Raw genomic sequence first — 14,853 nt, forward strand, 5'->3', positions numbered from 1 at the left:
AGCCCTTCAAATGTCTGGTACAGTCGGGGCGCTGGCCGTATGCGAGGGTTGGAGCCCGGGTGTGCAAGTGTACGCAGAAGTGAGAGGGTAGCGGGCGTGAGTGTGCCTGTGCGCGCGTGGCTGCGAGTGAGCGCTGCTGTGATCACGGTCCCGGGGCGGGGAAGGTCTCCTCCCCCCACCTCGTTGAGAAATCTCAGTGAGTCAGCGAGTGGTTCTGCATATTAATGAGCTCGCTGCGGCGAGGGCAGGAGCGGATTTAAAAGAGGCCGGGGCGGGAGGAGGGAGGCTGCGGAGAAAGCGCAGAGCCGACCGCAGAAGCGCCGCGCGGTAGCCGAGGCACCCACCGACGGGCGTAGCGGGAGCGAGCGGAGCCAGGAGGCGCGCTCCGGGCAGAGAGAGCCGAGCCGGCCGGGCGCCCTCCCCAGTCCCTGCTCCCGCGCCGCGCCCCTCCGGCCAGCATGAGGCTCCTGTCGGCCGCGCTGCTCCTGCTGCTCCTGGCGCTGTGCGCCGCACGCGTGGACGGTGAGTGCCCGGGAGGTCCTTCGTAGCCGTCCCGTCCCGTCCTGGGGCACCCGGGTGCGGACTGCCGGGCTTCCTGGGACCGTGGAGGTTCTGGGTGGGCACCGGGGGGAGGTCCGGGGCAGTAGACCCCGCACGCAGCTGAACGGCACCCCGCGCTCTCTCTTGCAGGGTCCAAATGCAAGTGCTCGCGAAAGGGGCCCAAGATTCGCTACAGCGATGTGAAGAAGCTGGAAATGAAGCCAAAGTACCCGCACTGCGAGGAGAAGATGGTTATGTGAGTTCTGGCTCCTCACCGTGAGCGTGTCCGCGCTGCTCTTAACCCGGTGCTGGGGCACAGCATGGGGCTGGATCGGGCGGGCTAACAAACATTCCTCTGTGCCTCTAGCAAGGCCTTGGACCAGCTTTTGTAACTGCCCAGCGAGTCCTTGGGACGCTGGCACGACAGTGTGAAAGGGAGTTTGGAAAGAGGGTCAGTGTCCCGTGCTCCCGGAAACAGCCCTCTGGGTTCACCTTTGCTAAGATTCAAATGGGCAGCCTAGGTGCATGCACTGCCCACCTTTCTGGGGTGATCAAGGGTTAAATGGCTCCCCTTGTGTCAACTTTTTAAAATCCAGATTCAAAGCATTCAAAACACACCCAGAACTATTGAACTTGCACCCAAACTGGGAGGCATGCTGCCTTTCTGTTACTGAAGAGAAAATAAAAACAAATGCTTTAAGTCCTCAGACCCTCCTTTCAGAGCCTTTTTCCGATCAGGGGACCGCAGACGGCCAATTTTTGGCTTCTAGCGATTTCATTTTGAGACTGATCCTTGATCTTCGACCACCTGCTGGACTCCCGTGGGTCCCTGAGCCTGAGCGGGGCTGTGCAAAGTGTTCTGCTGGGGTTAATGTGCCATGTGGCTGGAGCCCTGCTTGGTGGGGATGCGAGGAATATTTTAAAAACTGGGGCAGAGTGAGAGAACACTGAGTTTCCTTGCTCCTCTGCCTTCCCAATTAACCACTTGAGTCCAGCACCACTGTTTCCCCACCAATATGCACTTGGCCAGGAAGGGAGCCCTTGGCAAAGCAGCTACCGAATATCTGCCACGGACCATTGGCCCTTCTTCCCCTCCCCCAGCAACAGGACACACTTTATTCTCAGTCTGGGCAAGTGCCTTCCGTCTGCTGGACCTGCTTGCCCAAAGGCCTCCACACAGGGCATGCAAAGGCAACCCCCACCGGCTATGGCCACCTGGGGGCTGTCCAGCCAGGCTCAAGTCAGGAGAATTTGCAAAGCCATTAGGCTTGAGCTGAACCACACTGCCTTCCCGCCCAGACACCTAAATTAACCTCCTGTCCCTGCCCCTTGCCTTGCAAACCCAAGTCCAGAAAAACTGCCGGAAAATCCTCTTTGGTGAGGTCCAGGGTTCCCGTGACCTGAAAGAAGGGCTACAAGCCCTCCCTCCTCCCCATGGTGCCCAGGTAGGGGGCTGAAGATGACAGGGAAACTGAAAATTAGGTCTGCACTCCTCTAAGTGCTGAAAACCACCCGACCTCCAAGGCAAGGTGTCAAGACCTTTCAGAGAACAAGAAGCAGGGTATGGGGGTGCAGAGCCATCTCAAAAAGATAGAACCCTTGATAAACAGGCTTACTCTTTTTCCTGGCAAAACTTTTCAGAATCGAGAGTACACTGACGGCAGTGGGCAGGTGCAAGAAGGCTTTATGCAGCCTTGTGAAAACTTGCAGGGGGCTCTGGAGGTCCAAACACAGTCAGTGTCTCCTCCTAAACCTTCACCCACACCCAGGTCTCTCCTTCCTGAAGGCTAAACGTTCTTTCCCATCTCAAGCTCCTGAGAGTCTCTAGATCAAATGAGGGGCCAACACTTAGGGCCAAAGCAGGTTTTCAATCACAAAAGCTGAACAAAAGCAAGTTTTCCAGCTCACCCTGAGTCACCCAAAAATCTCTGATGAGGCTGGGGGTGGGGTGGAGAGGACAATCAGTGGGAGATCTTACACCAGGAGACTCCAGATTTTTTAAAGGACAATTTGTGTCATACGTCCACTGAACTCTTGCCAAATCCCTCGGCACCCGGAACTGCTGAGGAGAGGGGACACAGGACCCAGAATCTCTAAGTAACTGCTGCAAACAGAAATCCTCATGTCTTCACCCCACAACCAATTTTCACAGTCCCAGCATTGTGACAGGCAGTTGAGGACTGTGGTGGGAGGGTCGAGTGTCCTCCCCTGCTGCCCCTCCCTTCAGGACTGGGGATACTCAGCCTGTACAGTGACCTAAGGAAGGGATTTTCATCAGGCTTCACCATATCCTTTCATTCTGAGTGCAAAGGCAGTGCTGTAGGCAGACAGTAGCGAGCTCAGTTCCCACAGAGCAGCCAGGTAGCACAGGGAGGAGACCAAGCACACTCCACCCTGATGTCTGGCCCTGTGCTTGAAACCTAGAAGGAAAGACAGGACCAGGGGAGCAACTGGTCTTGGGGAGGGCCAGGGAAGGCAGAGCCCAGTCCACAGGCATTAGCAGAAGACCCACTCCTGCTTTAGGAAGCTGAGGTGGGGGGGCGGGGGGGGGCTTGGAAACTAAGAGTGCAGGGAAGGGAAGAGGACAGGTTGCCCAGAAATATTCTGCTCCCATACTGGTGGCAAGAGTCATTTCCTTTCTCCCTGTCAACTGGGATATTTGGTTCATGGTGGCCCTGCTCCCACCTAGAACTTGGCCCTGTGCCCTGACACTTCCCCTTGGGGAATCTGTGGGGTCCTCACTGACCTCTCTCCTTCCCTTCTTGCTCCTCCCATTCCAGCCTCCAACCGCCCCTCTGCAACCCCACAGCTCATTCCCCAGCATGCAGTCCACAATCATCCCTTGCTTCTGCTATGACCTCTCAGGAAATGGCCCCTCTCACCTTCCACTTTTTCAAGTCCCCTATGTGGTCCTCATTCTGGAATACCATCCTTCCTCCCCAACCTAAAGCTTCCTCCTAAATCCTGCTGCACTAGCACTGCCCTGGCTCAGACCGGCAGAGAGGTTCTGGGCATGTGTCCTGCCTCCCCCTCCAGGCTGGAGCTCACACACTAAAGCTTCTCGTTCTCCCTGGCCATACCATCTTCCATGACAAATACTAATGACAGTAACTCTTCACTGTGCACCTACCAGGCACTAGGCATTCTCCATAGATTGTGTCATCTCATCACCCAATAGCCCTAAGAGGAATGTCTTAATATTAGACCCACTTTACAGATGGGCAAACCCATTCAGAGAGTTTACCCAAGGTCCACAGACAGACCTAGGATTCATACTCTGCATGCTGCCACCTGCTTCTCTGCCACAGGGCTAGGACCTCCACTGGGTTGGAACACTGGGTGACAGAAGCCTGAAGGGAGGTCTTATTTTCCTGCCGAAGACTGAGACAACAGGGACTTCATGCTTAAGAATCAAAATGGGCTTCAAGGCCAGCAAGACTTAACTTCAAGATTGGCAATGCCTGGGACATTCTTCAGAAGATCAAGTAGAACAGGGTTTGAAGGGCCAGAGACCACATGTACAGAGCATGTCTATATCCCATCGCAAGCTCCTCATGTCTAAGGAAAGAGGTCTTAGCATGTGCACCTTGCTGGCATTAGCTCTCTCCACCTCTCCACCCCAGGTTCAGAGAAGCTGGAACAGTCCCCTGAGCTTTGTTCTCCAAGGAGACATAAGCCCTGTAAACAACAACCTCATGGGGATAGGGGCAGGGTAGGGGGACTATCCCAGACTCTGAGGGCTCCAGGGGAAAAGTGAGAGCCTATGGGGACACCCAGAAACTTCCAGAGAGCCAGCCAGGCAGGGAGCACATGGGCATAATCCCATGAAAGGAGGGAGGGGGCCACAGTCTCTCAGTGTCCTGACTGGGATAGACCAGGGCCACCCACAGGCCACAGTGAGGGGCTGTCATTCAGACTCCTCAATCCTCTACCCCATGCTGCTCCATTTCAGTATCACCACCAAGAGCGTGTCCAGGTACCGGGGTCAGGAGCACTGCCTGCACCCCAAGCTGCAGAGCACCAAGCGGTTCATCAAGTGGTACAACGCCTGGAACGAGAAGCGCAGGTACGGCCCCCCTCCTTGCACCTTCCTTCCCACCTTCCCCCCAGCTCCCGATCCTACGCCCCATCCAGCTCATCCAGCCTCATGCAGTGGGTGAACACCCACCACTGTAGCCACAACAAGCCCCGCTTACAGAGTCCCCATGGGGTAAGGAATTCACCACTTCCCAAGGCAGCGACTGCTCTCTTGGACAACTGGAAGCCATCGAAAATGTATCCTTTTGTGAACTAAAGTTTGCAGCTTGCTAATGCTTTAATTTGTAGTCTTAATTCCTCTTCTTTCTGAAGTAACTTAAGGTCTCCAGTCCTGTTTCCCTCTGTCAAATGAATGAGCCAGCACCCATGGCTGTCTGTGATTCTCATGTGGTAAAACATGACCACTTAAGTAACTGGGTTTATGAGCTGTAACACTGGGTACAACACCACGAGATGATGAGGACACTGCTTTGCCTGCAACATTCCCTCCCCTCAAGGTGCTGCCTGACCCCTGCTGCCCAGAAAGCTGATAGATGCCTTCCCATGCCGGTGCAGGGAAGGACCTTGGGCTTGACCCTTTAAAATCAGAGCCTCTTTTTTTTTTCTATTTTTTTTATTAATACATAATGTATTATTAGCCCCAGGGGAATCAGAGCCACTCTTAATCTCAGAGAGCAAGAATAGCCAGATGACCGGAGCCATGAGACAGACCCCTGTCCTCTCTGGACTCTGTTTCTCCATAAACAGAAAATGACTTTCCATCTCTAGTTCCCTGAGGTCCTATGTCTGGCAAGTTCCTGGTTTCCCCATACCACATACAAGAGAACTTGTCCTGGAGCACACCCACTCCTCACACACTCAGGGCCTGTGTACACCTGTACCTACCTGTGTAGGTACTTCACAGATAGTGAACTTCTCTGCATGCTCAGAGAAGCACTTGCATGTACACACATGCACACACACACACACACACACATGGAGGACTTCCTCAGGAATTGCTGCCAGCACCTCATCCTGCAGAAGGGGAAACTAAGGCTAAGTGGAGGTGAGGAGTAACTTCCTGGGAGCACAGGGCAGGAAGCCAGGCCTCCCAGGGTCACCTTCACCCTGCCTAGAGGGGCTGCCTGAGCCACCCCTCCCAGTGTTCACCCAGTCCTTCCACTCTAAGCTCAGCCCATGACCAGCTCTCCCCTGGCTGACACTTGGGCCCAACCCCAGTCCCTGAGCCTTCTGTGCAGCCTCCAAAACTGCCTTGTCTGCAGCTGCTTGAAATAGAAACTGATGACAGTGAGAGATTATTTTCTACAAATCTGATGGGAATCAAGCCCTCTTTCTGGTCAGGGCAGGTGGCTCACGTGGCAAAAGCAGGACCTGCCTTGTCCACTGTCATGCTCCAGACCCTGCATCATCAAAGTGGAACAAGGCTAACCTTGAGGCCAGTCCATGGAGGGAGTTGAGAACATCTCTACCGACTGCTGGCAGACACTGCACACTTTGTCCCTCAGCCCTCCACCTGGGCCCTAGCTCTGATGAAGAGGAGGCAGGCATGGGACAATGCAGTCCTGCTCTTATTTCTGCAAATTCCAGTGAGGAGGGCATCTCCGTTACCAGGCCTCCCATCACTTCATTACAAAATGAGCTCATCCTCTTTCTGGGGAAGCTGAGGCGTCCTGGGAGAGGAAGAGGGCAATCTCTTGCCCTCCCCCTGTAAAAGGTTGAAAATGTCTCCATAAATGTATAATGGAAAGAAAGGAACTATCTCAAAGATTTCTTTGCAGAGACAGCAAGAGAGTGCTAAACATGGGGTAGAGGAAGGAGAAGCCAGCCGGGCAGCCCAGGCCTATGGAGCCAGACCAGCAGCTCCACATCTCAGAGCCCCCCGCTTCTGGCTACCACGGGAAGCAGTCGCATCAGGCAGAGCCCAGTTAGGTGGTCCTACTCAGAAATCAGAAATGAGGCAGAGGATCGATGGGCTGTCTGAGTAGGAGGTATGGCCCTGGAATAGCCATGGGGCAGAAGAGAAGGGATTTAAGTACCTAAAGAGAGGCAGTCTGGAAGGTGAGAGAGGAAGGTCAGCTTGGGAATGCATAGAGGCCCCACAACCACTAGAGGAAATGACCTTGAGCCACAGGCCTTGCTGACAGCCCCAGCCCCAGCCCTGCTGCCACCCTTCAGTCTTCAGGCAGCAGCTTCTAGAACTAGCATTCTTCTGGAGGACATGCATTTCTGGGCAAAATACAAAGAAAGATGCAATCCTAAGTTGAAGGAGGAGACGCCTGTCCTCCCCTGTCACATCCCTGCCCATGCTGGAGACAGACCTCGTTCCCACCACTGACAGTCAGTGCTCACTGGGCAAATCTGAAGTCCCCTGTCCCTCAGTTTCCTCACACATAGAGAGGGTTTGCTCCACAGGGCGTTGAGGATTGCAGAATGCACAAAGCCAGATTTGGGTAAGCTTTTGTGGTCCATGTAATGACCTCCTCTGAGGTGTTCCCCACTCCCACCCCCATTTCTCCCAAGCTCCAGCATTGCTGGAAGGGGAACTCCTAAAGACAAGGATGAAGCAGCTGAGCCACCTCTGGATCACGTCTGAATCAGGCAGCCTCTGGATCGCCTCTGTCATATCCTGAGCCACTTACACGGGTGTTTTCTCTTCTTAGGGTCTATGAAGAGTAGGGTGAAAAGTCCCGCATGGAAAAACGTCACACCGGCTGGGAGATGAGCGAAGGACTCTGCAGATTAAAAAAAAAAAAGCAACAAACAAACTTTTCTTTCTCACAGGCATAAGACACAAATTATATATTGTTACAAAGCACTTTTTACCAAGGGTCAGTTTTTACATTTTATAGCTGTGTGCGGAAGGCTTCCAGATGTGAGATGCTTCTCTCTCCTGCTCCAGACTTTATCACACACTGCTTTTTACTGAAAAGGGGGAAACTCATGCCTTTCCTTCGTGTAAAAAAAAAAAATGCTTTTTTGTATTTGTCCAGACATCACTACATCTGAGCTTTATAAGCGCCTGGGAGGAACACAGAGCTGGGTGGAAACATTTCATAGCAGCACTGCTCCATTGCTAATGCAGGAAGCTTCCGCTCAGAGGTCCTGGCGCCTCCACACAGCTGCCACAGCCTCTCCTGGGCTCATGGTTGGTCACAGCCTCAGGGGGACTCCACGGTGGCCCCTGTTACCGGGCAAGCAGAAACCAATGTCTCTGCCTTTGTTCTTTGAGGAACTTCAGTTTGGTTGCCAGGGAAATGTGCTTGATCCACCTCCCCCGGCCCCCAGTTTATTTTTGCATACTCTGGGAAACATCTCTAAGATTCTGAAATGGCAAAGCATAGGGTCCTTAAGGAAGGGGTTGGGTCTTCTCTCCTTGTGAAAGGTTCACTGCTTCAGAACTGAATGTTCTGGAAGCACATGATGTTCCCAAGACTGTTAGCAAAATCCAACAAGAAAGTTTAAAAGTGTACCCAGACAGGCACAGTGTACAACTACAGACACACATTCTATCAGTGATGGAGAACCTTCAGAGCATGTTTCTTTCCCTACTTGCAACAGAACAGGCAGGACAGAAGCATTCTATCTGATTTCCCTGTGTCATTCTTCAATGTGAAACAGTGCAGTCCTCTTTTGAAAGCTGAGACAACCACGCGCTCTTTCCTTTGTAAATGTACTCTTCAAAACGCCCCTTCCACACACTGCCCCTTCAGTATATGCCTCATTGTACTGCTGTGTCATATGCTATGCACATGTCAGAAACCATTAGCTTTGCATGCAGGTTTCATATTCTTTCTAAGACAAAAAGAAAAGTAATAAAATATATTTGAAATGTATCAAAATTCTAGACTACTGATGTTTTTTCTGTTCAGTGAGGTCAGGATGACCATCAAATGTTTAGCACATTGTGAATAAACAGGGACAGATGCTTTGGGAAGGAAGGAAAATATGTTTCCCAAATTCCTTGAAATTTTGTCCCCTTTGTGGAATGCCATCATGGTCCTGAAGCCAGAAAGCTAGGTCTTCAAGCCTCAGGGCAGGCTCATCAGAATAACCAGGTCCATACATATGGAACTAAAGGGTCCCTATTTAGGGAAGAGAGTAAATGGGGAATCAATCAAGATCTGTGTGGCCCAGGGCCCCATGATTCCAGTGGGGATCAGGGAGAAGTGGCAAGTGCCCACCATGTGGCTGTGGGGCTCTGAAGCCAGGCTGTCTGGGAGCCACGGCCAGGGAAACATAGAGGCTCTCTTTTTGCTTCTGTGAGGTGGGGCCGATGAGCACATGCCCCATGGCACTTCTGGGGGCTGCAGGAGGCAGTTCACATAGAACACTCAGGGCACCAGGGCTGAACACTTGGTAAATGTCTGCACCCTTAATATTCACGACAGCAGGCCACTCTGTACTGTGCACAAACCACCCACAGCCCCACATCCCACTGTATCCAACTCAGCCAGGCCTTCAAATAGGCCTCTCTGTTCCCCCACGTTCCCCACACTGCACAAAACTGCCTAAAGGGCAACCTCCACCTGTCTCCACTTTCTGTGCGCTACCCTAGGAACCAGGAGCCAGACACCCATGTGTGCGTCACTTTTAGGATGACTTCCTGTGTGCACACTTATAGGGACACACCGCAAATACCCTGCCCTAGCATGTCCTCTGCAGAATGCTACAGTAGACACTGTCCATCATGGCCTCATCTCCTGGCAATGCCAAGCTATAACACATGTATTCCTGAGGAAACTGAGGACCAGAGAGGTTAAGAAAGTTGCCCAAAGTGACTCATCACACTGCTCCAGTAACTGAGCCTGACAGTTTTTCTGCTGAGGGGAACAGGAGAGAGCAGGCCAGGGCCACCGTGAATGCAGGTCCCGGTCCCCCATTTACCTTTATTATGGAGAAAAAAGGAATACTGAATAGGGAGGCCCAGACACCAACAGACAGAACAGAGCAGGAGGGCCCCAGGAGGAGGGCATATACCAGGACAGGGGACAGCAGACACCAGGCCTCTCTCTCTGGGAGCCCTGAACCCAGCCTGGCCCCAGATCAGCACACCATGGGGGCTCACGAGGGAGGGCCACTGGAAGGAAGTCGGCTGAAGGACTCCCCCCATCTCCAGTCTGGCAACATGGAGGCATGACAGGATGGGTCATGGGGTACAGGGTTCGCCGTGCTGCTCCCCAAGTTTCAGGCTTCACCTTTCACTCATTCTAAACACACCATACACACATCCCCCCACTTGTTCTCTCTATCCCATCTGTGGTTCCAGTGCTAGCACCTCCTCTCCAGCCCTGCTGGCCCAGGTGCCCCCTTGGTTCTCTGATCTCCCAAGGCACAGAATGGATTCTTAGCAACCATAGCAATGTCCCTTTCCAGTGTCAGGCACTGAGCTGGGCACTGCCCTGCATGCTCTCCCTATACCCAGCCAGCCATTCTGGGCTACAGGTGCCCAGACAAGTTCAGAAGTTTTTTAGGAGACATGGTCTGTAGAGGGAGAAGTAGACTTCAAGACCCAGTCCATCAGGGAGCAGAAGGAGTGGGAAATTTTGTGTAAATGTCTCATCTCATCTACAGAAACCATGTGTCCCTGGAGAACAAAGACTGGGCTATCCTTCCTGATGACCGAGACCCTTGTCCTCCAACAGACAAGTATTAGCCAGACCACTAAGAAGAGGCTCTCAGCCCCAACACTTCACTGAACACCAACTGAGGATCCTCAAGCACCAGGAACCGTGCTCTGCTACAGGGAAGGTGCCCTTTTCCTGCTTACAGAGCTGTTGCCCATCGTTCTTCTCCTGGGGCCTTCCCAGCAGCTCTGTGAGGTGTCCACCCACCACGTCCAGAAATGACGGTAACACTAGTGCAGCAAAGCAAGGCTGGGCTGCCTTTTCAAGTGGCTCTCCCAGGCCTCCCTGTGGAGGCAGGCAGGGGCACAGGACACATGGGGCAGCCCAGGCCCCCACGCAGGCTCCACCTTCAGAGCCACCACTTCCTCACAGACAGGCACACTTCAGGATCAAACGCCTCACCCCCAACTCCTTCCCCACCCCACTCTTCCTGAAGGCCTGTCCTGAGTGGGCCACAGCACTGCACCAGGCTTGATGCTGGGATGACCACGTCCTCTCAGAGAGCTCTGGCCCCGCTCTGCTGCTCATCTCTGTCCAGCTCAAGCCCTCTACCACAAAGCTTTTCCCGGTCAGCATGGATCCTGGGTCAAAACCAGCGACATAACTGCAAGGCCTGGGGCAAAATAAAGATGCAGAGCCCTCTATTTAAAAACTAAGAATGTCAAGATGGCCAGAGCAGAGCATCAGACCTTAGCAAAGGGGTCCATGAGAGTCACACTCTGCAACCCCATGGAGCCAGCCCTCTACCTCGGGTAGTGACCCCAACACCCATCGGCACAGCCCATCTTGGCCCTGAGTTATTATATGACTGGTACTACAATTTAATAGTCATATTTTAACTTGAACAGCTAACAAGATGTGCTCCTACAGGCCAGGGATGATTTCTTACACTCATTTTTAAAAACCTCCCAGAACCTGTAACAGCACTTGCAAGGTATTCAAACGCTGTGAATTGATCTTAGTCTCAAGGAGCACCCTGAGAACATGCTTTCTGTACCCACTTACTGAGCCACCACAATGTGCAAAGACTTGTGCCAGGCACCATGGGGAACATAGGCGTGGTCACGTGCAATCCTGTCCTCAAGGGTAGAGTCCACTGTTCATCCACCCAGCAGCTGTCTCATTAGGAAGCATTTGCTATGTTTAGCACACCATGCTGGCTGCTGGGAATGACCTCTCCAGAAACTCCTGGTCTACCAGAGAGACACAGACTCAGTTGAAATTGCCCACGGGTCTAAGCGCGGTGCACTAGAGGACTGCCAGGCAGGCTCTGGGCAGGCTCTCGGCCCCTCCAAAGGGGTGCCTCGCCCAGCCTTAGAGGAAGCAACCTCTGACCAACACCTTGATCAGCCTAGAGAGGGCTCATGGCAAACTGCAAGTTGTTCTCAGGGACAATAGGAAGTGCTGATTGCATCCTGGCTCTGCCTGGCCTGTGGCTCCTGGATCCACTGGTAATAGGATAGGCCAGCAGAGACAGGGAGCACCACACCTAGAAAAGTCAGGAAGGCTTAGGGAATTCAGAGGGGCATGAGGAACACCAGCCACGACCCAACTGAACCTCTGGGGAAACCAGCTACAGCTCCAAACTCTACCCTCCCCATCCCCCCGCCCCCACTGTTTCATGAATGTCTCTTCCTCTCCCTTGACTTTGCCGGCCATCTGGCCTGCCAGTGAGCCATGGCTGGGGCCAGCCTCCCCAACTTCATGGGCAAGGAAGCTGACCACAGCTTTCCTGAGCAACCTCCTATACATGGAATACATCATCCTGCTTTTAGGAACCTTAGGGTATTTTCCTGTCCTCCTATTTTTGAAAAGTTGGAAAGATATTCTCAGAGGTGGTCAAGAAAGCAATAAAACCCAAATTTTCTTATTTAAAGGTAATCTCTCCCAGCTTCCTCTTTACGGGGCCACTCTGATATGTGCCACCAGAGGGCAGCAAGGAGCAGGTGCACCGCTGCCCAGGGCTCTCCAGTTCTCTGAAGCTCTCTGAGAGCCCTAAGGGCAGTAAACCTGTCCAGGTAGTGTGGCCTATGAGCCAGACCCTGTGGTGAGGATTTTGCCCACCTTATTCCACTGAATCCTGCTGACAATCATAGCAGGGCACTCCATCATAGCTCCACTTTATGGATAAGAAAACCAAGGCCTAGGGAGGTGGATACACTGCCCGCATTCACAAAGCTTCCAGGCAGTAGACACAGGATTCAAACTGAGTGGCATGTGGCAGGGCTTTTGCTCCCTGAAGTACACACTGTCTTACCATTCCTGTTGACCTGGGCCCACAGGAGACTCTGCTGTGCCCGCACGCGGGGCTTACCTCCTATTTACTGAAGAAAGATTAATTATCTAGTCAACACGGGCCACACAGTGAGCCAGCCTTAGCCAGGGTTGTCTTGAGTGTGATCATTTGTCTTTTCAAGGCAGAAGACCGCACCCTCCACGTGCTCCTCCCTTCTCCAGCGTGGACCCCACAAAGCGAGCCCGACCACCATGCTGTGGTTGTTTGGGCCCACATTCTGGTAGATGCAAATTCTGCAGGAGAAGCAGGGGCCAGAGACTTTTCCCGCAACCACCGAATCACTTCAACAAACAAGATGACTGCACCAGCATCCAGTTAGATTCAACATTTTAGCTAGAAACAAGGTGAAACCATCTCTGCTTTCAAAAAATTAATTCAAAGCTGGATTTGAAAAGAATCAGCTGGGCTTCATAATGAGAGCTGACATTGTGGGATGAATAGTAGGCATGTCTAATTGGATGCAAATGAGACTCTCATCTCATTTGAGTTATTCCCCAGAGCAAAAGGGAAGGTGAAGCAACAGGCTCTTCCTTTCAACCCATTGTTTCCTTAAAGGCAGCCCTGGAACAAGAATCGTTTCTAAATTACAAAGGCTTTTGTCCCTTTGAAATAATGATCTGCCAAGACAGACTGAAGCTGAGTACATGCATTAGTACAGTCAAAAAAATATTATAAACCGAGAAAAGATGAGAGGTAGAATAACCTTCACTTCCTTGATCGCTGCTAAGATACCAACCCTTCTCATTCTCTGCACTTTGAGGGGCAAAAAAGTTTAATAAAATCTGTAACCACCAGCATGAACAGTAGTTATTGAGTGCTTTCTCAAAAAACTCTTTTAGTAGTCCCATTTTACAGATGGGGAACTTAAGGCTTAGAAAACCTGAGTAACTTGTGCATGGCCACACAGTGGCCAAGTGGTCTCAGGCAGTGTCAAATCTTTAGACACTTCCAGGTAGGGTGACCATATATCCTGGTTTGCCTGAGACAAGCCCGGTCTATGATTGTTGTCTCAGTGTAATTTATGAAGTGTTTTTTTTTTTTCTCTCTCTCTCTCTTAAAAGAGTTCTAGTGCAATTGATAAAAATTGGGATTGCTCCACTTACAGGGCCTGACAGGAGAGTACAGAGGGTTTGGAATTGTGCCGTATCTGATAAATGTTCAGTCAGTTTCCCTCCTTGAACGACCTACTCCTAAGCTAGTGTGGGCCTTTTGGAAGTAACGGTGCCTCTTTAACCCTGAAGAGCTCCCCACAGAATATTCCAGAGCAGCCTCCTGGTTTCTTCTGTTCTGCCCTGGTCCGCCTCCTCTGCTAAGTAAAAACTGAAGCTGGTGCCCATGGACTGCTCTCTGGGGAGCAGGCACATGGCACTCCGGAGACCCGTCTGTTCAATGAAGACACGAATCAAAATCCCTCTCCCTTTCTCTGTGTCTGTTCACATGAGACTCCCCAGACAATTGGGAGCATCAGACTCTGGTTTCAGGAGAACAGAATCAGCCAAGCAGCTGTACTTCCCAGAGGACTGAGGGAAAACTGTCCCTTGATGATGTGGTTGGCATGCACTGTGAGTGGGGGATTAGCTACTTCAGAGGAGCGGTCATGAGATATGGGCCTCTGACATCATCCTATTCTGAGGCAGGGATCCTGGGGAGGGCTGAAGCATATCAGGAAGGTTTGGGAAACCCTGCAGACATGAAGGTGCACTCCCTCTCCCCACATTAGTTCCGAGCACCTCTCCCCTCGACTGCCCACTGCGGGCAGTGGTCAAGTCTGGAGCACTCTCCTACCACAAGGTTGCTGACTGACTTCCTTCTCTAGGCCTGGAAGGAGCTGTGGCGAGGGAGAGGGCACAGCGCCAAGACTCAGGGTATGCTAGATCCTCACTTCACTGGGCCACCTGGAGCTGTGGCAGCTCAGGCTGGGGAGGGGGGCTGGGCACATGAGACCTTCGGGCTCACTGACTCAGCTGTCCTCTCCATGTTTAGCCCTTGGGCTGGCATCCTGTTCCCAAGGCTGCAGGATATGTTCAGTTGCTGCTCTGCCTAACCTGCTCCACCCCAGATCCTTAAGGGGTTCTCTGTACCTCTCCTCTCCCCCATCTGGTCAAATAGCCCCTCATGGGATAAATCACAGAAGGGGCCTAGGTCCCAGCATCATGTACCAGCCCCAAGTGTCTGCAGAGCTAAGAGTGCAGGCTGCAAGTCAGATGGGCCCATTCAATCCTGGCTCCTACCCTTAAAAGCTGAGTGACCATGAGCAAGTGACTTAATTTCTCCCAAGCCCTGTTTTATAATTGAGCATTAAATGTCTCAACACAGAAGGTAAAAATTCAATACATGGTTACTTATTATTATTAC

The 14,853-nt window shown here is 52.2% G+C and overlaps 2 protein-coding genes across 2 annotated transcripts in view; one reads left to right on the forward strand and one right to left on the reverse strand.

The window, feature by feature from the left end:
- SLC25A48 (solute carrier family 25 member 48) overlaps nucleotides 1–7,306 on the reverse strand; it is a 200,034-nt gene extending 192,728 nt beyond the window's left edge. Inside the window, exon 1 of the mRNA XM_013052476.2 lies at nucleotides 7,218–7,306. The gene's annotated coding sequence lies outside the window, so the exon portion shown is untranslated. The remainder of the gene's footprint in view (nucleotides 1–7,217) is intronic.
- On the forward strand, nucleotides 234–8,411 carry CXCL14 (C-X-C motif chemokine ligand 14). Its single transcript, XM_004744918.3, has 4 exons — nucleotides 234–522; nucleotides 691–796; nucleotides 4,493–4,606; nucleotides 7,239–8,411. Exons 1-4 carry the CDS (start codon nucleotides 459–461, stop codon nucleotides 7,252–7,254), a joined length of 300 nt encoding a protein of 99 aa, XP_004744975.1. The 5' UTR covers nucleotides 234–458; the 3' UTR covers nucleotides 7,255–8,411.
- The last annotated feature ends 6,442 nt before the right edge of the window (nucleotides 8,412–14,853 follow it).

Source organism: Mustela putorius, unplaced genomic scaffold (assembly GCF_011764305.1).
Source record: "Mustela putorius furo isolate JIRA1106 unplaced genomic scaffold, ASM1176430v1.1 tig00000145_pilon_pilon_pilon, whole genome shotgun sequence".
NCBI classification, from domain to species: Eukaryota; Metazoa; Chordata; class Mammalia; order Carnivora; family Mustelidae; genus Mustela; species Mustela putorius.

Coding starts and splice junctions, on each gene's coding strand:
- CXCL14 (XM_004744918.3), top strand. CDS start 459: ATGAGGCTCCTGTCGGCCGCGCTGCTCCTGCTGCTCCTGGCGCTGTGC. Junction 523..690: donor GTGCGCCGCACGCGTGGACG/GTGAGTGCCCGG, acceptor TCTCTCTTGCAG/GGTCCAAATGCAAGTGCTCG. Junction 797..4,492: donor TGCGAGGAGAAGATGGTTAT/GTGAGTTCTGGC, acceptor GCTCCATTTCAG/TATCACCACCAAGAGCGTGT.